General features: G+C 47.1%; 1 protein-coding gene across 2 annotated transcripts in view; it reads right to left on the bottom strand.

The window, feature by feature from the left end:
* CACUL1 (CDK2 associated cullin domain 1) overlaps positions 1 to 18,795 on the bottom strand; it is a 75,238-nt gene extending 56,443 nt beyond the window's left edge. The window contains exons 1-3 of one of the 2 annotated variants that reach the window (XM_068166127.1): positions 18,313 to 18,795; positions 10,734 to 10,860; positions 5,514 to 5,616 (exon numbers count right to left, since the gene is read on the bottom strand). In XM_068166127.1, coding sequence (XP_068022228.1) covers positions 5,514 to 5,616; positions 10,734 to 10,860; positions 18,313 to 18,616 — 534 coding nt within the window. In that variant the 5' untranslated portion in view covers positions 18,617 to 18,795. The remainder of the gene's footprint in view (positions 1 to 5,513; positions 5,617 to 10,733; positions 10,861 to 18,312) is intronic. The other variant, XM_068166126.1, reaches the window with a different exon arrangement.
* Between the last annotated feature and the right edge of the window lie 8,367 nt (positions 18,796 to 27,162).

Below are 27,162 nucleotides of genomic sequence, written 5' to 3'. Positions count from 1 at the left end.
AGAAAACCAAAGCAACAAACCTAACCAGACCCTTTTTTTTCCCCCTCCTCTTTACTCTAAAGAGGATGCAACATCACTAAGATCTACTTTTCAGCCCTCAGTCATTTCCTAAATCAATTAGTGAGACTATTCTAAGTAAGACTAAAACACTCCACTGCCTTTTTGTCAAGGGCCAGCTCAATGACCCAGTGCATTTTGATTGGCAATGCTTCAATGAGTTTCCAGAGCCTTGTGCTGCAGGGATGCATAAGAGGCAGAGCACTTGGTTTTCAATTGCTTGATCAGAGTGCATAAGAGTAGGGGAAGGCAGAAAAAAACACCAGTGCCCAATGCAAATGTAGTTGTACTCACTCTGAAAAGAGAGCTACTTCATTTGAAAGCATATGGCTGTGGATGCACTGTGCATCCACTCTCTCTCACACATCTGAGTGACTCAGCACTTAGCCACCAAACCAGCTGTCATTATTTTCAGCCACAACATAATAGGCCATGGCCATTACCAATGGACTGTTTCCAAATAAAGCACCTTGGAAACATCATTTGTACTCTGCAGGCTTTACAGACCTCAAGAGGACAGGAAGAGGACCTCAAGAGCTCAGTTGTGGTTTAGGTTTGTTGGGTTTGTCTGGGAGGGTGTTGTTTGGGTTTGGTTTGTTAGTTGTTGGTTTTAGCTTAGGGCTTTTTAAGCACCAAAAAGAAAAGCCAAAATTCTGCTCAACTGCATAAGTAGGGAAATTGAATTCCCAACTACCAGAAGCTCTACCTGGCAAAGCTTCACCTTACTAATGCAGAGAAACTGGGCAGACATCAGTGGCAAGAAAGGCAGGCAGTCTTTCATTCAGTCTCTCCATAACTCAAATAGCCTTAAGAGACAAACATTTACTTACACACAGAGTCAGGAGTGAGGTAGAAATGTCTGGGGATACAGGAGGCCCCAAAGCAAATTGCTAATGGTCTGATAACAAGCAATTAAAGTCATCTAAGCGTACCACTACTCAGCAGGCAACATTCACTGCTTTTCACCCAACATCTAACGTGCAGAGAACACAAACACTGACCCAGCCACACGTTCATGATGCCTTTGCCACCACTGCAATTCACTAGCTTCAGAGGGGGAAAAAAACCATACATCTGTGAAGCTGACCTTCAGGCAGGGCATGTGGCAACAAACACCAACACCATACAAGGAGTCTTGCAGGCTGGAAGATGAAAAATCACACAGAGGTTGACCAGGGAGCATGGGTATGCCCCTGTGTGACCATGGGGGCAAACCACAGGTGCCTGGGACACCCAAGCACCACCCTGCTGCAGACTTCAGCTGAAGCCAGCTGGCCAGGCAAGCTAAGGGCTAAGCACAGGGACAAGGGGTTGTAAAAATCAGAAGACGTTTCTGCAGTGAATGTCACACAGAAAAAAACCAAACATAACTCTAATCAGGCTAGGGCCATGCAGGGGTAAATCATAGAATCATGGAATTGTTAGGCTTGGAAGGGACCTCAAGGATCAGCCAGTTCCAACCCCCCTGCCATGGACAGGGACATCTCACACTATAGCAGATAGCTCAAAGCCACATCCAGCCTGGCCTTCAAAACCTCCAGGGAGGAGGCTTCCACCACCTCCCTGGGCAACCTGTTTCAGTGTCTCACCACCCTCAGGGGGAAGAACTTCTTCCTCACATCCAATCTGAATCTACCCACTCCTACTTTTGTTCCATTGCCCCCAGTCCAATCACTCCCTGACACCCTCAAAAGTCCCTCCCCAGCTTTCGTGTAGCCCCCTTCAGATACTGGAAGGCCACAAGAAGGTCTCCTCAGAGCCTTCTCTTCTCCAGACTGAACTCCCTCAGTCTGTCCAGAGAGCAGCTCCAGCCCACTGTTCATCCTCATGGCCCTTCTCTGGACACCTTCCAGCACTTCCAGATCCTTCCTGTGCCAGGGGCTTCAGAACTGGACACAGTGCTCCAGGTGGGGTCTCACCAGAGCGGAGTAGAGGGGGAGAATCACCTCCCTCACCCTGCTGGCTATGCATCTCTTGCTGCAGCCCAGGATGTGATTGGCTTTCTGGGCTGCAAGTGCAGACTGCTGGCTCCTGTTGAGCTTCTCATCCACCAGCACCCCCAGGTCCTTTTCTTCAGGACTGCTCTCCAGCCAGTCCCTGCCCAGCCTATAGCAGTGAAATCTGACCCATCCTCTGGGATGCTCCCACTTCTGCTATTTGGTACCTGACAGTTTTATTGCTTTTGATGCTGCTGAGTGGTTCTTGTAGAGAACAGCTTGCCCTGGCTTGCTAGATACATGCAGGTATTCTGCAATCCTCTCACCATTAAACTGTTGCACTTCTACGCAAAGAAGTTTCTTGGCTTGTCCAGAATAGGACATTGCATTTGCCTGCCATTTCATTCTTCATGATCATCTGCTTTTTCCTCACAGAAAGCAACATCCTTGCTTATATTGGGCTACATTTGCATGTCTGCATGTAAAAACAAAACCAAACACCCACAAAACAAAACTATCTGGCATCTAAGTCACACTTTGCCAATTAAACAGAACTGTGCATTAGATCAGTATCGCTGGCAGGTGGAATGAGTTTGTCAGAGAAAGCAAAGCACATACAGTGCCTTAAAAGGATCTGTACATACATGGGGGTGGTTTTTTATTTGCCTGTGTGAACAAGAAGCTTCCAAGTGACTAACAGTTGCAAAGGAATTTGCTGTTGTTGCTAGGGTAAAGCTCTAGCCCCATGTTTGCAACAGAAAACTTGGGTGGCTGTCACCAAAACGTATTAAGATCAAATAAGCATAAGGCTAATCAAATCTACTGCAATAAAGTCATTTCCAGGAGTAAATTTTACAAGTCACAGTTGGAACAGCTTCTTCTGAAGGACAGTTTTCTGGGGCACATGAGCTTCACTTTAAGCAGCTCAAGAAAATGGCTGCACCGTCCAAAAACCAAAGTCATGCTCGTGTCAGACAAAGCTCATGCAACACACTCAAAGATGGTATCATGCTGTGTTACAAAGCTCTTGCCACCTGCCACAGGGTGTGCCCAGCCTAGGTAAAGAAGCTTTTGCAAGACAAGGATTATATGAAATAGCTGCCTTGATTATTCTCTCAAAAGCTACTGTTCAGAAGCCAGCCTTGCTTCCAGACAGAAGCGTTAAATGCACACGTGTGCTGAAGCGAGCTCGAAAAGCAGCTGCCTCGCTTTGGAAACTTTAGAGGAAAGAATCAAAGGCTACCACAGAGTAAATAATTGGGGGGTATTCCCAAATTCAAAGCACAGCAATGCAGTAAGCCACCATGGGATGTATCAGAAGAACTGGCCAAACCTGTCCAGCTGCAATGATTCGTAGTTCTCAGGAGCAGAAGAAAAACGTCCAGGCTGCGCCAGCTTAGCAGCACCCAGAGGAGGTTTTATTTTCAATACCCTGGCCAGCTACTCTAACCAATTCTCACAAAAGAAGGAGGAATAGAGAAATGGTAAAACAAAAAAAAAAGAAAAGCAGCAAAAGAACCTAGCTCAAGACAGCCTAGGTAGTTAAATACAAGGTGGTTATTTTTCATTATAAGGAAAGCAACAGACTGACAGACTGAGGGAGTTGGGGCTGTTCAGTCTGGAGAAGAGAAGGCTCCGAGGTGACCTCATTGTAGCCTTCCAGTATCTGAAGGGGGCTACAAGAAAGCTGGGGAGGAACTTTTGAGGGTGTCAGGGAGTGATAGGACTGGGGGGAATGGAGCAAAACTAGAACTGGGTAGCTTCAGATTGGATGTTAGGAAGAAGTTCTTCCCCAGGAGGGTGGTGAGAGACTGGCACAGGCTGCCCAGGGAGGTGGTGGAAGCCTCAGCCCTGGAGGTTTTTGCAGCCAGGCTGGATGTGGCTGTGAGCAACCTGCTGTAGTGTGAGGTGTCCCTGCCCATGGCAGGGGGGTTGGAACTGGATAATTCTTGAGGTCCCTTCCAACCCTAACAATTCTATGACAGCCTAGATATTTTATAGTCAAAGAGTGCCCCAAAGCCCATTAAATGCAAGGTGGTTCTTTTTCTTCCTAAGGAAAGCAACAACAGGAAAAAGGAGCACAGCAAGGAGGACAGAGTGATAACAGTGCTATATATTTTATGGAAACTCACACCTACCCAAAAGTACCTGATGGGAGTTAAAAGCAGAAAAACTGTTTATGTCTGAAAAAGTTAGTTATCAATGATTAGAAGCACTGCTGTAGTTCAGGGTTTGTGTCTGGTGTCTCCACCTGATGCACTGCAAGTCAGTACAGAACTCGAGCATCAGTTGCAGAAGTGGCAAAAGCTACAGAGTAATAAAAACAATGCTACTGCTGCTGCTACAGCAGTGACAACTTCAAGAACATGCCTGGGAGATTCAAGCCTGAAAGAAACTTTCAACAAGGAACACATATGACAACAAACATGGATGCACAAATGAGATGCAGAGGAGAGAGATATACAAACTGGACTGGGACTGCTGTAAACCACTGACATCTAGGGATAGGCCAGAAAAATGCAGCATCAGCTGTCACACAAAGCGTTCATAGGCAGCAAGCCCTGATTCACACTTCACAAGATTGAACTGAGTTCTTCCTTGTGGTACAGCTTGTGATGCACAAGGACCATGAACATTGTATACAGATTAAGACAGCAATGACAGACATCAGTCATGAGCTTAGATCATGTTTGACTGAAGCATTTACGGCCCAGATTCTACTGCAGATTTCCCACTCTAGTCTTTGATGCTACGTCACATACTCAAATTTAGCCACTGCTCCTCACAGGGTTGGGATCTCTAAGGCTAGTCAGTGCCATGCAATTGGGTCCAGTAGTTGGCATTCTGTCTGACAGCCACTTAGACCCCACCTGGAGTACTGTGTCCAGTTCTGGAGCCTCTATTACAGGAAGGATCTGGAGGTGCTGGAAGGTGTCCAGAGAAGGGCCACAAGGATAAGCAGAGGGCTGGAGTTGCTCTCCTATAAGGACAGACTGAACGAGTTGGGGTTGTTCAGTCTGGAGAGGAGAAGGCTCTGAGGAGACCTTCTTGTGGCCTTCCAGTATCTGAAGGGGGCTACAAGAAAGCTGGGGAGGGACTTTCTAGGGTGTCAGGGAGTGATAGGACTGGGGAGAATGGGAAAAAAACAGAAATGGGTAGCTTCAGATTGGCTGTTAGGGAGAAGTTCTTCCCCATGAGGGTAGTGAGACACTGGAACAGATTGGCCAAAGATGTGGTAGAAGCCTCATCCCTGGAGGTTTTTGCAGCCAGGCTGAATGTGGCTATGAGCAATCTGCTGTAGTGTGAGGTGTCCCTGCCCATGGCAGGGGGGTTGGAACTGGATGATCCTTGAGGTCCCTTCCACCCCTAACAATGCTATGATTCCATGAATCAGCCCACAATTTAGTAAGCTAACATAAACCAGTCTCAATGGCAATCCCCTCTGTGGGCCAAATACATGCTGCTCTGGTATAAAAGCAGATCCCAGGAAAGACAGAATTAGATTGTGCAGCTTCTTACCTGCAGCTCCTTTGAGACTCTCTCTAAGTGGTTAGTTATCTTTTTTATTAGGTCACTATACATCTGTTCCGAATGCTGCTGGCATACACACTTATACACACAACTGCAGAAACAAATATAGGAACAAACAATGAACTTACAACAGTTTGCAATGATGGGTAACAGACTTCAAAACATTTTGTTCAAGTCTCAATTTAAAGGCTAAAAGAATCAACTTAATGACTGCTGAACTTTTCGGTACAGCCCTAAGCTCGCCACGAGCTCTAGCAGCCTCTGAAGTCTCCCCTGGAGGGCTTGGTGTGTCTGTCCCATTCCCTCTCCCCAACCTCACTAACTTACAAGTTCCCTTAACAGTGCACTTCAAAGCCAAGATAATTCTGTGAAAAGCAGGCTCCTCATTCTGGCTTTTGTCTCTCCTGTGTGAAGTCAGCAGCAAAATCGTCATATCTAATGGCTACATGCATAAAACCCTTTCTACAAGGGGACAAGACTGACAAGCAGTCAGAGAAGTTGCACCACAACTGTGCATGCTGGGACTCTACAAAAAAACAACAGCAAGAGTTCTAAAATTATAGACCCCAGCATGTAACACCATCCTTTATCCGAATTCTTAGAAACCCCTTCATTTTCACAGTAAACAAAGATAAAGAGGGGGGGAAAAAAAGCTTTCATTTCTAGATTCCAAGGCCAGGCTGTATTAACTCTGGCCTTCAGTCTCTCTTTTGTGTTCTTAAGAGCATTTCATGGCTCTGACATTGCAATATAACATATCTGCAACAAAAAAGGGCTTTGTACTGAAAACAAATTTACCACAGTTGACAACAAATACATGTTTTACTTTCAGCAAGAAGTTACATTAAGGTAGTTATTATCATCAGGACTAACAGCAACATAATCTGTACCAGGCAGCTTGTAATTCTCTTGAGTGTTTTCATTCATTGGAAGTCAGCAGTGTGAAAGCTAGCTGCCAAAATTCAAGAGGCACAAGGAAGACTTTGCAGGTACCTTGGCTATGCCAAATGTCTTCCTCATGCCTCTGTTCTGTTTCCCTTCTCCTTCTGCCTCTCTGCACAGATTACTTGTGACAAGGAGTAATTTAGGCCAGAGACTGCTCCCCAGGACATGCACAAAACTATTTCCAGCAAGGTCCAGGTCCCAGACTTGAATTCTGCAGGCATCAAACAGCCCTGGAAAGCCTAAAGCTATGGCACAGCAATACAGTGATCACTGTTGGGGAATTATCATAGTATCAGTCAGGGTTGGAAGGGACCACAAGGATCATCTAGTTCCAACCCACCTGCCATGGGCAGGGACACCCCACATTAGATCAGCCTGGCCAGAGCCTCATCCAGCCTGGGCTTAAACACCTCCAGGGACAGGGCCTCAACCACCTCCCTGGACAACCCATTCCAGGGCTTCACCACTCTCATGGGGAAGAACTTCCTCCTCACCTCCAGCTTGAATCTCCCCACCTCCAGCTTCATTCCATTCCCCCTAGTCGTATCACTACCTGAGATCCTGAGCAGTCCCTCCCCAGCCTTCCCGTAGGCCCCCTTCAGATACTGGAAGGCCACAATGAGGTCGCCTCAGAGCCTTCTCTTTTTATGACATAGAGGTGTTCAAAAAGAGATTGGACGTGGCACTCGAAGCCATGGTTTAGTTGTCAGGAGGTGCTGGGTGATAGGTTGGACTTGATCTCTGAGGTCTTTTCCAACCTTCCTGATTCTATGATGATTCAGTTCCTCATGGAGAAGGTGGTACAATGACAAACAAAGTGCAAAACCAGGATTCCAACACCTGCAGTCTACAGGCTATTGGAACTTTCTAATGCACATGAGAAGCCAGGCACCAACTGCAAGCCTTCAGGGGCCAAGACAGCACTCTCAATAAATGCCACCCTCCACCTCTTCTGAAGGAAGGTTTTACAGTGAGTTCTCACTAATTGTAGTAAGTTCATATTTATCCCCTTTGACAACTTAAAAAAGCCTCCAAAACCACAAAGTGTGCTTGCTTGGCAGCCCATGCTATCTCCCAAAACCAAGATGCCCTACAACTCTCCCACTATTATATATATTTTTTTTTCCCCCAATAGGGGAGTATTTGCAGTTTGACATGATGTAAGTAACATTCAAAGTCATCCTGTTTCTTTCACAATAGCAGATCCTGGTTGGGAACAAGCCACGACATTTTGGGTTTGATGCAGTGATAGCAAAAAATTATCTATTTAATTTGGGTCAAAGGGAGAGAACCAGTGACAAGAGAAGGCAGGCTGATTGTTGTGACCCCTTACAAAGCAGCCTGCTGGGTAACCAGAGCAAACAGCCACGTGTCTGTCTGCTCCATAACTCAGCAGCACACAGCCACTTTCACAAGCTGAGGGCTTCATTTGCAACGATGTAACTAAGCTGCATTCTAAAGCACACCTCTGCTCAGTGCTACAGACGGTGTTTCTCTGTCTCCTGCTGCAACATGTTCTGGAGTCAAACACCAGCCCTGATGGGAAGGTGCAGAGTGTGTTCACATTTTATTTGAACACTTCCACTTAGAGGTTCCTTCCCCATTTTCAGATCCTGTTTTCAGTTCCTTCACTGTGGGCTCTTTCTGTGAGGCATCCTTGTCTTGTTATTAACCAAAAGAAGATACCAGCTTGGGAGGCCTTCAGCATAACCCAACCCCTTAGGAAAAGGCCCAAGCAAGACACTAGAAGGTTAAGCATTTAGTGAGAGGGATGAGAATCTGAGATCTGGAAGCTGTTTTGAGGAACAGTGATTCAATCACATTGTACCCTGGAGGCAGTTGTAATGCTGCCAGTAGTAACATTTGCCTTATCTCACAGCCCTCAATGAACATATTTAACCTTTTTAATAGGAAGTGACTATGCACAGGCAGGCTTTGGACTTGAGGATGAAAACAGTCACTAATCACACAATGATACCTCAAGGGCCAACTGTTCCATAGCAAATACCTGCATACACACCTTTGAAGTCATCTCTCAGCTTTCACTGCTGTGGAGCAGAGACCTACAGTAACCCCTGATCACTTCAAATATAGCAGTTTGGGTATCTAATAATACATTTTGAGCTGGCACTAAGGCAGCCTTCATTCCTTCAGTCAGCAAAAAGAGGATCAAAAAGAACACCACTTTCAGCTCAGCAACCAAACCAAAAGATATGTAACTGTTTGAACCACTTCAAAACTATCCCAATGCCAGACTGAAAAACCAGCCGAGGGAAGCAGAGAGGACCTAAACCTCAAGTCTGCTACAGACTTCTTGCAGTACCTCCTAGCAAGCATCATTACAACAGAAGTTTTCCTTCCATCCTAACTTTATATAATCCAGATGACAACTCAGAAAGAGGTAGACCCTCTACAATAAAACAAAACCCACTGTTCTGGTTGGAAGGGGCTGTGTCAGGGTAATTTACATCCACAGGCAATTTAGTGTTACTGATAAACCTGCTGTCAGGTTTCAAACTAGAGGCATTCTTTCATCTTCCTAAATGCATGCAACAGACATCTGCATCATTACAATGCTGCATCAAGTGTCATATAGGGGTTATCTATGAGAAACTTCAAACCCATTAGTCCTCTGACAAAAACAACTTACCAGGAGTAAAGAGATAGTCAAGATAAACTACAGTTATCTCAGTGTTAACTCCATGCATTAGAGCAGTCATTCTGCACACCTCCTCTTGACTAGAGGTGATAACAGGCCTGAGCTGTTGGCTTAACTCTTACTGACAGCTGTTTGTACTTCGGGGATTTCAAGCTATGGAAAGGATTTTGACTAGTTACACTGAAGCTGTAAAAGGTCTCTCAGTTCAACTTTACCATCTCAATTACTCAGCACATGCTGATGTCTCAGAGTGCTGACAACAGCAGCTGCCCAAGCTTGGAGAGGAAAGAGAAGAACTATTAAAGGGGAGGTTTAGGCTGGATGTGAGGAAGAAGCTCTTCACAGAAAGAGTGACTGGGCATTGCAATGTGCTGCCCAGGGAGGTGGTGGAGTCACCATCACTGGAGGTGTTTAAAAGAGCTTGGCTGAGGTACTTGGTGCCATGGTTTAGTTGATTAGATGGTGTTGGGTGATAGGTTGGACTTGATGATCTCAAAGGTCTTTTCCAACCTGGTTAATTCTATTCTATTCTGAAGTTTCAGCTGAAGTTCTAAAAGGCAAGACTGAACATCTGCTGCTCATGGATCTGGTTCCCTAATACAAAGTTTCAAACTGAAGGGAAAGTGCCTAAGAGCAAGCGGGCAGGTGACAGAGGTGAAAACATCTGAAAACTGCCATCAGTGACTGAGCTGCCAGTGTTATGTCATAGAGTGTAACACCATGGCAAATAAAGTCAAGAGAGCAGAGCTGCTAGCTGTGTTGCTGACAAGGGCCAGTTGTTTCAACACCATCTTGGCCAGTAAATGCAGCAGCAGCTACTCAGTTTCCATCCTATCTACCAAAACCCTTGAATACATGCCATCCATGGATTAAATGGAGATTTTTGTTCTACCACTTCAGAAACTGACATGTCTCTAATGCCCTCCTCATGTTGGTTTGGAGCAGGGTTTTGAAGTGAATTCCCCACTGTCACCACTACTGTGCACTAGCTTAGTCTGCAGGGCAGCACTGGTGTGTGACGCAAAGCAAAGCAAGCTGCAGCTCCAGGACAGATACAAATCTCTAGACAAGAATGGAGATTTACACAACCTTGTGTTAGTCCTTCAGACAGCCTCCAACTGCACATGCAGCAAGATGGCTTGGCAGGGGGGAAAGCTATCAGTCCAAATCTACCTCACACAAAACACACAAATGACAGCTTGGATGGATGGACTTTGGCAACCAGTTGCTCACATTTAATCCTGGACCCCCACTGCACCAAATTTGTTCCAGTTAGACATGACAATGAAGCCTTTTAAAGTATTAAGTCAAACACCTACCATGCCAGACTGATCTTCCCCTTTAAGGCAAGGGACATTGAGGCTTGGATACATTTCTTTATATACTATACTAAGCAACTGTGGTAGAGCTTAGTGTTAATGTTTTCAGCACTTGTGCATTTCAATTCTTTACCATTTACCCCTGTTAACCTGGGGTATCTATTACTCACTCATTCCAACCACTTCACATAGCACTGCTCCCTTTCCTCCTCACAAATACAACATAAGACATATGCACAGGCTGAAAGAGGAAAACAAGCAAAAAGCAAAAGTAACGTTCCTTACCTGTATATTTGTTCATAGGAGATAGGGATATAGTCACCAGGACTCTGAGTCAAAAGTTGATCTATGGCACTGTCCAGCTTTGGCCAATATGTGCTCTTATAGTCTTCAATTGTTATAACATTCATTACTGCAAGACAATAAGATACAAAACTCCATTTAGTGAGGTCAGCTAAAAGCTTAGAAGTGAGTGACTATTCAACAATTCCAGGTCACACCAACAAGCTGGCCAAAGCAAACCACACCAGTTGACTGCCCTCAAGATAACCTCATCTAAAACCAAAGCCCAGGCTTGACTTTGTATCTTTTTAATTACAGAACACAAAATCAGAACACCTGCCCATTTCTAAGGGGCAGAAAGGAAACCAAACTCCCTCCTGGGAGTTCTAGCATGACAGTATAACAATTAAAATCTTATCAATTACTATTAACTGTGATTATTATTAATAAATAATCCATGAACAAACACAGTAGATAGTTCAAATTAACAAATGGCACAGGTCTGTGGAAGACCAGCAACAACAAAGAGCAGTGGCTGCTCACATGCAGGATAACCATGCTTTGGGCAAGGCTGGGAGGGTTTTGGAACACTCCTCCCCAGCAGATGTGTCGTTTAACAGGACTCAGATGGGACCAGCAGCTTCCTTGGCCCTTAAAACTGATGCAATTCCCTCTGCCTTCAACTGCAGTTAAGCTCCTGGGCAACTTTTTTCGATCATATTACAGATTTCCACCCCCCCCCCAGCACACACAGTAACACTCCTCTTCCAGGTAAGCGCCGAGAAAGGGAAGGATAGGAGGCATTCTAATTAGCACTCTCCACCACTCCCTGCTTTTCCTCCTGAGCTTCCCAGCTGCACTCTCTTGCTCAAGCCACTCACAGACAGACAGAAGCTTTGAGCTTGCTCCTTTTTTCAGGGAGGATTTCTGAACTAATCACACTTGGCTCAGTTCTAAGAGAAGCCACAGTAGAAGGGTTAGCATCTAACTCACAGGACTCCCTTGGCTGGCTTGTCACACCACCTCAGCTCCACAGTACCCACTCAAAACAAAGCCACCAGGGGCTCAGGGGAGACCTTATTCCTTTCTACAACTACCTGAAGGGAGGTTGTAGCCAGGTGGGGGTTGGTCTCTTCTCCCAGGCAACCAGCACCAGAACAAGAGGACACAGTCTCAAGCTGCGCCAGGGGAGGTTTAGGCTGGAGGTGAGGAAGAAATTCTTCACAGAAAGAGTGACTGGGCAGCCCACTCCAATGGCCAGGGAGGTGGTGGGGTCACCATCACTGGGAGTGTTTAAAACCAGACTGGATGAGGCACTTGGTGCCATGGTTTAGTTGATTAGATGGTGTTGGGTGATAGGTTGGACTCAAAGGTCTTTTCCAACCTGGTGAATTCTGCACTAAAAAGAAGTATTTTGACTAGGGTTGCATTCTAAATACACCTGTAAATGTAAAGTCACTGCTGGGCTTGAGGAGCAAGACTTCTGAAATACTGTTTTCAGAATCAGAGAATTGTCAGGGTTGGAAGGGACCTCAAGGATCATCCAGTTCCAACCCCACTGCCATGGGCAGGGACACCTCAGTTAAAAGGAGATGGGGAAGTCACTTTTGGCAGCATTATGCAGAACAACTCTAGGGAAATACAGGCAGAATGCTTAACAGTGATCATGAGAAGAGCAAGAGTAAAAAGAGAATGCAATCAAGTGCAAGACCAGAGTGTCTGAATGGCCTCCACAAGAGCAGCTATTATAGATTCCTGTTGTGTGCCTTTTGTTAGGTTATTTCAGCCCAAAACCTTGCTGAGTGAGGACTGAGTGCAGCAGCCTCCTCTTCACCCAACCAGCCCCGTGGTTCACTGCTTTGTATCTGTTACAGAAACAGATCTAGCTAACCCAGTAAGCCTCCAATAAGTGAACAGGTCACTATTACTATCCCAACACTCCAGCCTGCAATCTGGAAGTACTGTTTGCTAACAAGCTGATAAAGGTTACAAGGTCCAGGTACACAACTGCCAGGACCTAAGTTAACAAGCCCAGCAAGTCAGCTCCATGATGTAAAAGCATCCATGCAATGAGGAACAGCACAGCACCTGCCTGAGAGTAAGTTTACCCCTTATTCATCTGTCTTGCAAGGACTTGCTTTTCCCATCCCTTACAGCATCCAGGCTCCAAGCAGATGTTGTCAGGTGCAGCTCCCATGTAGTAGCTTTACTACTTATTCCTAAAGTCAGCAACAAAACTGGAGCATTTCATTTCACCCATCAGAAAGGTGGATCTCCACAAAAAGCACTCCACAGAAAACATTAAACCAAGAGTCAGCAAAAAGATCAGACCAAGTCTTGATTGTGGATTTCAATGTATAATCACACCCACAACTGGTTTAACATATTTAATGAGCTCTATTCATTTGAAAGACAAGAGTCAAGAAAGAACCTCTGCAAAGTAATGCTTTAACAGGCTGCTGAGATGTCAATTTATGACTCTTTTTATTATATGTAATATGGGAAAGGCAAGCAGCAGCAGAGAGGAAGGGCTGCCCATTGCAAGTGCTGCACAGGTGAAGGACAAAATGCTTTCAGGACAGCCCTGGGAGACCTGCACAGTAAACACTAATGGGTTCAAAGTAACATTCCAGAATAGCCTCATTTTGATTCCAAGGGCTCTTACAAGTAGTATTTCATTTGATTTCCACACTTCAGTTCTGAAACTAAGCCAACCATAATATTTATACAGTTAAGAGTCCAAAGATTACACACTGAACAATCACTATTTTTATTCTTTTCAGGCAGAAAACAAATTGCTTTAAAATTGTGGTAAGGTCCTTTTTGTCAGGCAGGGCTTGCACACACACACAGAGAAAAAAGCAAAGGACAACTTGAAGCAGCACTCTCCAAGTCCAAACTCTGCAAGAGCCTCAAGAGCAGGAATACACCTTTTAGATCATCAAGTCCAACCTATCACCCAACACCATCTAAGCAACTAAACCATATGGCACCAAGTGCCTTAGCCAGGCTCTTCTTAAACACCTCCAGCAATGGTGACTCCACCACCTCCCTGGGCAGCACATCCCAATGGCCAATCTCCCTTGCTGGGAAGAATTTCTTCCTAACATCCAGCCTAAACCTCCCCTGGTGCAGCTTGAGACTGTGTCCTCTTGTTCTGGTGCTGGTTGCCTGGGAGAAGAGACCAACCCCCACCTGGCTACAACCTCCCTTCAGGTAGTTATAGAGAGCAGTAAGGTCTCCCCTGAGCCTCCTCTTCTCCAGGCTAAGCAACCCCAGCTCCCTCAGCCTCTCCTCACAGGGCTGTGCTCCAGACCCCTCCCCAGTTTTGTTGCCCTTCTCTGGACACCTTCCAGCAACTCCACATCTTTCCTAAACTGAAGGGTAAGGAAGGAAAGGAACCACACCAATCCTCAGAAAGAAAAGACAAATTGCTCTTTTAGGAACCCCTTTAACTTTTTCCTTTTTCATCCTCCTTAAGAGCTCAAAGGTTTCTCCCTCCATTGAGTATTCAGGATGTTTAAGGACTTGTTCAACAGGCTGCATTTCCAAATCATGAGGGAAGAGTCATACTAAATGGTAACTTTCATTTCATTGAAATGTATTCAGTTTCTGGGAAGCAACACAGACATTCTGTGAAAAAGCAGGCTAGAATGCATGATTTCATCCAACTCCAGCCAGCTTAGGGTGGAGCTGGGAGACAAATGAGTCTGATCAAATGGAAAGGAAGCCAGTATTTTCTAGCAAAATATTAAATACTTCACAAGTAAAGTTTCAGAAGCAACTGCTGCTTTTCTACATACAGAAAGGTTAAAAAGAAAGACTGTTTAAAGTCATAGAACCATAAGATTCTTAGGGTTGGAAGGCACCTCAAGGATCAGCCACCTCCAACCCCCCTGCCATGGGCAGGGACACCTCACACTACAGCAGGTTGCTCACAGCCACATCCAGCCTGGCTGCAAAAACCTCCAGGGATGAGGCTTCCACCACCTCCCTGGACAACCTGTGTCAGTCTCTCACCACCCTCATGGGGAAGAACTTCTTCCTCACATCCAATCTGAAGCTACCCATTTCTAGTTTTGTTCCATCCCCCCCAGTCCTATCACTCCCTGACATTCTCAAAAGTCCCTCCCCAGCTTTCTTGTAGCCCCCTTCAGATACTGGAAGGCCACAAGAAGGTCTCCTCAGAGCCTTCTCTTCTCCAGACTGAACAGCCCCAACTCCCTCAGTCTGTCCTCATGGGAGAGCAGCTCCAGCCCTCTGCTCATCCTCGTGGCCCTTCTCTGGGCACACTCCAGTATCTCCAGATCCTACCACTTCTAGTTTTGCTCCAAATGCAGCAGTGAAAACCTGTCAGGGAAAAAGAATATGTATGAGCTTCATACCATAACATAGATACTTCAGCACCATGGCCATAATTGAAACAGAACACCTGCTCCAAGCTACCAAATTCTTTGATATCCATTTCAATCAAAAGAATGGCAAAAAAATCACTGAGATTTTGGGGTTCTTGCTGTAAAAGCCAAAACAAAAACGAACAAACCAACCAGTCCAAGAGCAGGTATACATCCCCCAGGAAACTGGTAAGAACTTAGAAACACAGTTCAATAACAAAACTATCTTGGATTAGCAACAGGCACAAAATGTGCAGAACAGAACAGTCCTTTTTTTACTAATAAAATCACTGATAACCTATTGTTATTTAGAGGAGGCAGGTTACATGTTTGGAGTGGCTTTTCACCTGTTCACATAGAAGAAACAGCCTTCTTTTTCAGTTACAGCTAAAAAAGCTGGGGACAGAGCAGGGCAAGTAATCCAATCTACTGCCACGGCAGCAGGCAGACCAATGTCTGACAGTAAAAAGTCAGAGAAAGCAGCTGGGCATCTTGCAGGAGCTTTATTTCAGCTCATAAAGTGACACACATGAAGCTTTACTGCTTCAACAGCACCCAGCAACCCTAAAATATTTTGTCCTAGTGTACACACTCTCCAAGCTGATGCCCGAGACTGATGTACAGACTTGCAGCTATGGCTGTGGCTCGGTGCTTTCCTTTCCCAGCATGTTTGCAGCACAGATTTTGCTCTGTCCCCTGCCTGACACATCCCAGCATACATTAGCAACTTGCTGAGCCTGCCCTGCAGTTGCTTTTGGCTCTCTTCTACTTTTATGACATGCTTCTTAGCCTGTGTTAGGGCTGGTTTAGTAAAAGTAACGCTGAACTTTTTCCTCCCCAAAGAGCATGCCTACGCAGCAGAGCACACACGTGGCACCAGAACACCTCATGAAACAGGGCAGGCAAGAGATTCAGTGGCCATGCCAACACTGGCAGCCACGTGCCCATGCTAAATGGCACTGGGATTGCATACCTTTATGACCATCCTTGCTTGAAAAGCATGAAAAGCACAAGAAGGAAAGCTCAAGGTTTCACCACAACTGAGTCACGCTGCAGTTGTGACTGTGGATGAGTTTTGCTTGAAGCATTCTTACACCTGATTATAGCTCTTGCTATCACCAAATCTCAAGGAAGGAGAATTGGGTTTTAGAGGCTTCATTTAACCTCTTTATTCTATTGTTCTGCCAGCTTAATTAGACCAAAGTGGCCCAAACAGCTTCAGCCTGCAACCACAAACATGAACAGAGCTAACAGGCTGCAAGTAATTATGTACTGGAACATAGGCACTGGACTTCCTTTGATTTTGAGGAAAGAATCAAGGGGGAGAGACTCATCTGAATGCCAGAGGCACACAACCATAAGATCCTTAGAAACTGTACCTCACCCACATTTTTTTAAGGTCACCTGCAGGATAACATGTCTAAGACTAAGCCTCTGCATCATAAAGCAAGGCAAGCAGGAGTCCTTGCTGACTCAACTGCAAATTCTTCAGGCAGCCAAGACGACAACACTCCTGCCAAGCTTAGGACACAGAATTAATTAGCTTCTCTGCTATTGCAGAGACAGAGCAGGTAGGAGGGGATCTAGCGCACACTCTTCCTTGTCATTGCACATTTAGGTGGAAAGTGACCTTTCTCCCCTTTTCTACACACTGAAGTTCAATAGGGGAATGAAGAGATTCTCTGCCACAGATGGGAGCAGAGTGGGCAGGATCCCAGCTCAGTTCCTGTACTTTCTCAGTCCATGCTACCTCACTGGATTTGTTCTGTTCATATACATGTACCATCAAAAACTACCCACCACACAAAGCTGTTGAAAATGTCTAGTAGAGTGAACTCGAGGAAACCTTTGATTTTCTTTAAACCAAGACTTAACACCAGTAAGACAGACACTGTGTTGCGATACCAGCGCTGGGGAAGTGAAAGCAAGAGCTCCAAGACCACACCCTAAGCGAAACCATGCACAGCTGCTGCTTCTCCCCCTCAGACCGAAATTTCCCACTAGCTGGAAAGTCACCTTCCCATGTGGGGAAGGGCTAGCTTGAAAATCATTTTACTTCTGAAATGGAATGAAAAAATCTAAGAGACTCAATTTCTGGATTAAGAATTCATAAGCTCCGTTTAGAGCAAGGCCAAAAGACATTTTGTTTCAACTGCCTCAAGCCACCCCGAGGTACCTGGAGCCCTGACATACAAGAAAGGCAGAGTCAGAGATCTCATGGAGGCTGGGAGCCTCAACTTCAAAGCAGTCAGCCTTGGCAATGTGCCTAGAGCCACGAAAGTCATGCTACCTGAGAAGAAGGGAGCCGCACTGGTGAGTTAAACACTGGGGAAAGGAGGGAAACAAAGCAAAGAGAGATGTGTTTCCCATGAACATTTTAGCATGGCAGTTGGATGGTTACACTCCCAGGAAAACTTTCAACCAGCCAAATCCAGGTTCTCTGACAGCCACTAGAGAAATGGACATATTCTGCCCAGGGGTGTGACTTCTGGGAATAAAAACAGCATCGAAGTGAACAGCAGGAAACCTTTCCTCAGCAGAACAACATGAAAACAAAAATGCATCCATTAAAGCTACCTGCAAAAGATGTTCTGGGACAGTTTTTTTATAGGGGGTAAAGCCATCTTCAGTTGTTCTCCCCAGGCCTTTACAGACATAGATCTCTTCCAGGCCAGCACCCCCCCTCCAGGGGCTACACACACACAGATTTCAGACCCATTTGGGAGGTTTTCAGACGTTAAGAAAGACTCTTTAAGTAAAACACTACCCGAGCTAAAAGCTCCATGAACAGCAACAGTGGCTCTCTCTATCTCAAAGTCCTGTGTACACACGCTCTCACAGTTCTACAGCCAAATCTACCACGTCACCTTGCCATGACTGCAAAGCAGCAGCAGCAGAAGGTGAGGTCTGTGCACGAATGGTTTCTTTCCAAAGGCACCTTAACCCATTTGATTTCGCTTCGAGAAGCTTCACAGGCCAAGAGCTACGTAAGGCACCTGCTCTGGGAACGAGTTAAGCCTAGGTACAGGAGAAGCAAGCAGGGGGCAGAGGAAGCTGGAAGGGAGGGAGTGCAGCATGAGGAAGGAACAGGTGTCTGAGCTGCGGAGCCGCCCAGGGGCCAAGACCCGGGCGGCAAAGACCCCCATGAGCCTGATGCCCCCGAGAAGGAGGGCAAGGCGGTCACTCACGGAACTTAGAGGTCGAGGCGTTAATGTTGATGGCGGCGGCGATAGCTCCTGCTCCCCCTTTGCCTGCGGCGCCCCCCGGCTCACACCCTCGCAGCACACCGTTGGCCTCGGGCACCACAGGGAGCTCCGGTTCGCACGAAGGCCCAGCGGCAGGGCTACGCAGGAGACGGTCACCGAGCGGCGCCGCGGCAGGGCCCAGCAGGTGCCGCCCGTAGCCGCCGGCGCCCCAGTTGTTGTGGTTCTGATCGTCCATCATGGCCTCGCAGCCACCGCCGCCCTCTTCTTCCATGCTCTCCTCCTCCATGGCGGCTGTCGGCGCAGAGAGAGGGGGCGAGGCGAGGTGGGGCAAGGCTGGGGATCACCGGCCGCCACCCATGAAGACCGTTCTCTGCCCGGCGGGGCTCGCCGCGGCACGGCTCCGGGCAACAGCCCGCGGCCGCCAGCCCAAGCTCCGGCGGCACAGCGCGACACTTTGCGACAGGCGGAACACGGCAGGCGAGCCCGGAAACGCCTGGACCGCGGGGCATGCCGGGGAGTGTAGTCGGGCGCGGGGAGCAGCGATTGGCTGGAGCGCGGGAGAAGGGCGGAACGCGCGCCGGCGGCCCTCCCGCTGTGCATTGTGGGGCAGCACCTGGGCAGAGGGGTTTGGGGCTTTCCTCTCCAGTCTCGGGTGTGGAGGCTTCAGCAGATCGGCTGCTGCCCGCGCTGAGGCGAGAGCGGTGGAATTCATCGCCGACGCCGGGGACTGCGCTGACTCTTGGGCCCTTTGGCTACACCCCCCTCTAGTGGGTGAAGGGTGCTGCCACGGCAGAATCCCCATTGATGGGTACTTACGCGTGGCTGTAGGGGCTCTACCGCCCTTCCCACGCTTACTTGGTGAGCTGTCAAGTTTCTGGACAGTGGCCGCAGTTAAACCCTGCGAAAACAATATATTAAATGGTTTAGCATGTCAATGAACAGTGTGCCTAGTTGCCTGCAAGTATACTTACGTGTACGTGCATAGAATTGTCAGGGTTGGAAGGGATCTCAAAGATCAGCCAGTTCCACCCCCCTGCCATGGGCAGGGACACCTCACACTACAGCAGGTTGCTCACAGCCACATCCAGCCTTCCTTCCAGGCTTCCACCACTTCCCTGGGCAACCTGTTCCAGTGTCTCACCACCCTCATGGGGAAGAGCTTCTTCCTAACATAAAACCTCAATCTACCCACTTCTTGTTTTGCTCCAGTCCTATCTCTCCCTAACACTAACAAAGTCCCTCCCCAGCTTTCTTGTAGCCCCTTCAGATACTGGAAGGCTACAATAAGGTCTCCTCAGAGCCTTCTCCAGACTGAACAGCCCCAACTCCCTCAGTCTGTCTCCATAGGAGAGGTGCTCCAGCCCTCTGCTCATCCTCATGGCCCTTCTCTGGATGCTTTCCATCACCTCCAGTTCCCTCCTGTAACAGGGGCTCCAGAGCTGGACACAGTGCTCCAGGTGGGTTCTCACCAGAGCAGAGTAGAGGGGGAGAATCGCCTCCCTCGACCTGCTGGCTATGCTGCTCCTGATGCAGCCCAGGCTCTGGTTGGCTTTGAGGGCTGTGAGCGCACACTGGTGGCTCATGTTGAGGTTTTCATCCATCAGCAGCCCCAAGCCCTTCAGGGCTGCTCTCCAGCCAGTCCCTGCCCAGCCTGCATCAGTGCTTGGGATTGCCTTGTTATACAGCAGCAAGTCACAGCTGGTCTCAGAGACCAAAAGCTGATCTGGCACATCACACACAGATCTTAGATCGTGGATTCAGCACATTCACACGCCTGCTTTGACTGTTGATTTATTTCTATCTACACCTTAACCACAGCTGGAAATGGGACAGAAAGCATGTTTCTGTTTACCTCTGCTGCATCTTTGCATTTACTGAGTGGGCTGTGCAATATAATGCAAATAACAGTAACCTCATTTATAATGGATATTAAACATGGAAAGCTAAAGCAGCAAACCATTTTTGCCTGTGGTAAAAGTGCTGCCCTTTGCTAGTACTCACTCACAAAGAAAGGTAAATGCAGTTTGCATATCTTCACCGCTCCAAGAAAGATGTGTTTGTGCTCTCAACCTGCAGAGCCACTCCGTCATCCCCTCCTACTCACCTGCTCCCACTGATCTCAGCAGGAGCTCTCAGATTGTTTGCCAGTATTTAAAAACACCATGACCCAAGGAGAAATCAGGAACTTAGCAGCAAAGCTTTATCTTTCTCTCATTAATTTTGAGGTGCTTATGTTAACAGCAGTGGGGGGAAAAAATAAGACAAACCCAGCATTTTCCACTTCTAGGATTTATGTTCTGTTTCATCCTCTTTTTTTAATGTACACACCTATTTTTGTAACCATCTCTGTATTTCACTTACCAGCTGGGGTCTTTGGGGGTGGTTGGGTGTGATGGGTTGAAAATTTCCCCCCCAGCCCCCCATTTAATTTGCCAGACCAGCTCAATTGGAAGCAAATGAAAGCTGTATTTACAGGCAAAACTACAATCTACTATGGAATGCAGTGAATATGTACAAAATACACAGGATTTACAAGAAGGGAAGGGAAGGGAAGGGAAGGGAAGGGAAGGGAAGGGAAGGGAAGGGAAGGGAAGGGAAGGGAAGGGAAGGGAAGGGAAGGGAAGGGAAGGGAAGGGAAGGGAAGGGAAGGGAAGGGAAGGGAAGGGAAGGGAAGGGAAGGGAAGGGAAGGGAAGGGAAGGGAAGGGAAGGGAAGGGAAGGGAAGGGAAGGGAAGGGAAGGGAAGGGAAGGGAAGGGAAGGGAAGGGAGATTGTTTTGGTACAACTAGTTTTAATCCCTTCTCTCTTCCAATGGGATTCTTTGGAACTATCATTATTTTCCTTTTCACACCCAGTGGGGATCTTTTTACATTTTACTACTTGTCTGCTCAAGATCCATGAAAAATTTTAAAGGCATAGCCTAAAACTACCACTTTGGGTTGTTGGGGTTTTTTACCACAATGTTTTAAAAGGTATGTTTCCTTTCTGATCCTTTTCACCATGTTCCTTGCACTGTGACTACACTCACTGCACTTCCTTGTGGCAGGAGTCCAGCAAAGGCTTAGGAAATACTTCACTGGAGCTCTGCACAGAGTCTCCTCTGTCGCCTTGTGCAAGAAGCTAGCTCATCTTACAAATCAAACAAGAAGCTCTTTCTTGCTTCTCATAAGGCAAATGACAAGCTGCAGCAGTCATCTGTGGCTCATGCTGTTTAAACACATGACTGCATGCTGATAAAAGGGCACTATCAAATACTTCATCATTAAAGCAGCACTTGGGTTTGCCTGCGCTTCAGAGACTTCTCCACGTGGCTTCCTTTTTCCCTTGTCAGCAGATGGAAGTTTGAGCCAGGCTCTAAAAACTCAAAACCCATATTTTGCAATACTACAACTATCTTCCTATATGTTTTTATTGTTACTGTTAGTTGAGAATAGAATCATAGAATTGTCAGAGTTGGAAGGGACCTCTAGGATCATCCAGTTCCAACACCCCCTGCCATGGGCAGGGACAACTCACACTAGATCAAGTTGCTCAGAAACATTAAAAACCTCCAGGGATGAGGCTTCCACCACCTCACTGGGCAACTTGTTCCAGTGTCTCACCACCCTCATGGGGAAGAACTTCTTCCTAACATCCAATCTGAATCTACCCAAATACAAACACTGTGGTGGAGTCACCATGATTGGAGGTGTTCAGGAGGAGACTTGATGGGGTGCTTGGTGCCATGGGTTAGTTGTTTAGGTGGGTTGGATTGGTTGATGGGTTGGAAATTATGATCTTGAAGGGCTCTTCCAACCTGGTCTGGTCTATTCTATTCTATTCTATTCTATTCTATTCTATTCTATTCTATTCTATTCTATTCTATTCTATTCCATAATATATGGGGTCAGGGAGCAGTGTAGTGCCCCGGTAATCCATGAGGAATTAGTCTGGGACCTACTGAGCCACTTGGACACTCACAAGTCCATAGGACCGGATGGGATCCATCCTAGGGTGCTGAGAGAGCTGGCAGATGAGCTGGCCAAGCTGCTCTCCATCATTTTCCTCCAGTCCTGGCTCACTGGAGAGGTCCCAGATGACTGAAACTGGCCAATGTGGTCCCCATCCACAAGAAGGGTCAGATGGAGGAACCTGGAAACTACAGGCCTGGCAGCCTGACCTCAGTGCCAGGGAATGTGATGGAGCAGATTATCCTGGCGGCAATCACTGCACCCCTGAAGGGTGGCCAAGGGCTCAGGCCCAGCCAGCATGGATTTAGGAAGGGCAGGTCCTGCCTCTCCAACCTGATCTTCTTCTATGATCAGGTGACCCGTCTGGTGGATGTGGGGCAGCCTGTGGATGTGGTCTGCCTGGACTTCAGCAAGGCCTTTGATACTGTCCCCCACAGCAAACTGCTGTCTAAGCTGTCAGCTTGTGGGTTGGACCACAACACTCTGTGCTGGGTTAGGAACTGGCTGGAGGGCCGAGCCCAGAGAGTGGTGGTGAATGGTGCCACATCCAGCTGGCAGCCAGTCACTAGTGGCATCCCCCAGGGACCAGTGCTGGGCCCCGTCCTCTTTAACATCTTCATTGATGATCTGGATGAGGGGATTGAGTCAGTCATCAGCAAGTTTGCAGATGACACCAAGTTAGGAGCAGATGTTGGTCAGTTAGAGGGTGGAAAGGCTCTGCAGAGGGACCTCAACTGACTGGACAGATGGGCAGAGTCCAATGGGATGGCATTCAACAAGTCGAAGTGCCGAGTGCTGCACTTTGGCCACGGCAACCCCATGCAGAGCTACAGGCTGGGGTCAGAGTGGCTGAGAGCTCCCAAACAGAGAGGGACCTGGGGGTGCTGATTGACAGCCACCTAAACATGAGCCAGCAGTGTGCCCAGGTGTCCAAGAAGGCCAATGGCATCCTGGCCTGCATTAGGAATAGTGTGGCCAGCAGGAGCAGGGAAGTCATTGTGCCCCTGTACTCTGCATTGGTTAGGCCACATTTCTTTCCTCTTCATAGTATTTATCTTATCTTTTTTTTTTTCTTTTCTTTCTTTTTATCTCTTTTCCTTTTGGCTCAGCACTTTTGCTAACTAGGGCACAGCCTCAAGCTTTACTACAAATTAAAAGGAACGAGCAGGGTTTTTCTAGCAGTACCCACGGAAAGCGTGAGTCACTCCAAGAAATTTATTCTACGCAGAAATCTGTAGAAAGGAGGCTACAGGAGAGCTTTCCCCTCCAGGCTCTGTGACAGTTGCTTCTGCTGGGTGTTTCTCTTTTGTGTAGCTTCAATTTTATGTGAGTGTTTGTGTCGAGCAGGTAAGGGGGTTTTCTCCTTCCTCAGATACTTGTGGTTAAAAAGCAGAATGATTAGGTACCCCAGGACAGCTATTGCAGCACTCTGTGTCACAGCTGGGTGTGTGTAGGTAGCAGTTACAGGATACACGAAGCCTGTTGGGAAAGGCTATGCATAATATGTTTTGGTTTATCTCCTGCTACTGCTAATAAACATGATGGCATAGATACAATCTTGATTTTAAACCAGACCATCCATTCCTCTTTATTTCCCAAGTGCTGGTGCCCTGAAATCAATCAGAAAGCTGTCATTGATTTCAGTGGGATTTCAATAAAGCCCTAACACGGCGTGTAAAAGGCTTCCCAGATTTACAGCTCTAGTTCTAAAAATCAAATGGGGGGGGGGGGAAGGTATTTCTGACAAGAAAGAAGTAGGAATGCTAAGCAGAGCCTTAAACAGCAGTCTGTCAGGAGGAGCAGGAAAGGCAGCTCTTTTAGAGGCAAACAAGACAGCCCCTTGCAGAGTACTGGTGGAGAGCAGATAAACCAAAAGGGAGGTTTGAGTGCCCATTATTTTTGTGGCATATCTTGACAATATCTGAGAGATGACTTGCTCCAGCTCAAAGAACTGATAGTCCCTCTGCAGGCTGACACTCTGTGTCATACCCCTTCCAACAACTACCTCTTAGGGCGAGCTGGTTAGTGTGAAGTTCTCATGAAAACCTGCCAGTAATATTATAGAGACCACTCTTGGTGTTTCTTGACCACACACAGGCTTCATACAGCCTGTCTTCTATTAAAATCTTTTGGTTGGTCTCTACCTAGGAAAAAAAAACAAAACCAACCACCCAAACAGCTTGTGCAATAAGGCTTTGGGAACTAAAGGCTGCCACCACATTTTATCTGCAGCATTGATTTCTGAGAGTTCAGAAGGAGGAAAAACAGCACACAGAAATCAGTTGCCTGAGGAGGAACCATCCCCGCTGTCTTCCACAGAAGAAAGCAAAGGAAACTGTATTTTGAACACAAGGGAATCCCCACCAAGAGCACAGGAGCATGCTCACCCTGAGTGCCAGCACGGTGGTGCCTTTGGAGGGGAAGAGCAGCGCACGCCGGCCACGCAGCCAGGGAACAGCTGAGCAGATGGAAGCTGCTCATCAAAACCAAGCACAAACACTGCAGGGGGTGATCCTTCCTCCAGTACCTGTAGCTGTGCTCTCACAGTGCAGGCCACAACAGCAATGCATAGGCAGATTAGATCCTATTCTGCTGAAAATAACCAGAGAGACACACCCAGCTCTGCTCCCTGTTACCTCTGGGTGCACATGCAAACTGTCAGCAGGGCAATTTGCATTGAGGGTAAATGGGAAACTTCTACATGAGGTTCAAGTGTGTACCTGCTTCTGTCCTTTGGCAAGTAAAGCTGTGTTCCTCCTCTCCAGCCTTGCAAAGAGAACAGAATTCAGACATTGTGTAAAGCTGTTAATAAGGAAAATACACATTCAACCCAGTTCCCATTTCTCTGCCTGAATGCCACCACCAGCAGGACATTAAAAGCACAATGACTACAGTAGCATATCCACTACGTTTTTTCCAGCTTCCCCACTAGTGGTCACTTTCCCTGCATCATCTGTGCCTGATGTGAGGGCTCTGAGTGCACTAACTGGCTAGAATTAGCATGACCAGCCTCACCTAGGACCCCCTCCCAGTAACCTTCTGGCCTTTTGTCCAGGAGCTCCATTTAAGCTCAGAGCTTGAGGTTCACTCCTTGCCTGTGGTGTGTTGTGTACATCCTATTACCTTTCTTTGACAGGTACTTATCTTACTCATTCCCATATAAATTATTAAATAGGCATATTTCAAGGTCTGTGTCACTCTGTTCCTGGGTGTGAGAGTAACTCAATATTTGGCCCATGGGAACAGGCAGAAGAAATAATCCCTGCACAGCCATGTTCCCTGGGCCGGAGCCTCAGATGAACATACACTGGATGCTCTGTGATGTCAGTCAGGCATGTAAAGCCATGCCCTGAACCAAGCCCTGAGGAGAGCAGGATGGGTGGCATATGTATCCTGTAATTTTACAGGACATTTATTTTGCTGATAAGGGCTTTGGGGTTGGTTTTACAGCCCCAGTACAAAGCACAGTTCTTTTAGCATAAGTACACTACAGGCACTTCGGTGGCATGTGATAGAGGTTAACCCTTTAACTGTGGGCATGGCCAGGCTCTTCTGTCCCATTAGCCAATGTCAAAAGGAACTTGTGTTCAAATAATAAAATTTATTGGCTGGTGTTCATTGGTAAACTCCTTTGGGTTGTTTGGGCAGCCAGCCTGGATGACTCTGGGCCAGTACAAGCAGAAAGGACTCTGGAATGAGGGCTTTAGGAAACCTTCCACCTACCTCCAGCACACCTGATAAATCTGGAGTGGTCTATCAGTGCTCGTGCACCACAAAGCATGAAGATAATTGAAGACAATTTCTTTCCACCAGCAAAAGCTTCAGGCATCTGAAAGTCCAGGATGCATGCAGGCAACTGGCTACAGCTCTCCCCTGGGGTGTGCACCACTTTGTGTGCAGTCATGTAGAAGTTAAGGTTTTGGCCATATCTAAGTACCCATGGCAGCTAATACCATGCTAGAAGGTCACACATGCTTGGCCATTTCACACCACCACCAAAGACAACAGTCCCAGGCTGAGCCATCACCATGGGTCCTGGTCCAGCCATGCCACCCCTAGCAGCTCCTTGGCATCACATGGAACTCACAGGGATGTGATGCCACTTCCATGCAGCTTTCTTCAAACCCATAGCTGTCATCTCTTCTTGTGCTGGGTGTTGGTCACACAGATTCTCCACAGAGAATCCTCACCGAGACTGGCTCCAGCTCCACATCTTTCACACCCAGCAGCTTTGCCAGCAGCAGTTCTAAGAACTGAGCCAAAGTTCTGGCTCCCTGCTGGATTTAGGTTCTGCAGGCAAAGTCTGATGCTTCTAACACAGCAAAAAGCTGCAGAGGCCGTTTCAGAGATGCTGTTTTTACAGCCTGTCATTAGATGTCAGCCCATTCCCCTGGTACTGTGGGCCTGGGGAGGTCATTAGCCTCACAGGTCCATCCAGGGATGTGTGCTTATAGGGCAGCATGTTGGAAGTAAACGCAAAAGCCTCAGTTTTATTAATGCAAAAGGAAGAGGAGAGGCAGCATGTAAATTTTCTGCTGTTTCATCGTGTTTTCTCATTTGACTTGCTCCATTATCTCCTGGTAATCTTGTGCCCAGCCGCGGCCTCCGCTGGGGCGTGCAGGCTATTGTGAGCTCTCTAAAAGCAGCCCCATTTATCAAACAACTGCTGCTGGACTCAAAGCAAAGAGGAAACTCTAGACTTCTCAGAGCAGCTTTTGTTTGTTGCATCATTAAGGATTTCGTTTCTCTCTCTCTCTCTCTCAATCTACTCACACAATATGCACAAGGCCATGAAAACTTTGGTTCCAGCGACATAAGGGCACAGAAGAGAATGCATTAAGTAATGTTTGCAGAGTATCTGCCAAAGCTTCTGTGCATGAGTCT

Source organism: Melanerpes formicivorus, unplaced genomic scaffold (genome assembly GCF_026170545.1).
Source record: "Melanerpes formicivorus ecotype bairdi unplaced genomic scaffold, bMelFor1.0.p_v2 SCAF_97, whole genome shotgun sequence".
Classification (NCBI taxonomy): Eukaryota; Metazoa; Chordata; class Aves; order Piciformes; family Picidae; genus Melanerpes; species Melanerpes formicivorus.
This window is presented reverse-complemented; position numbering and strand designations above follow the sequence as displayed.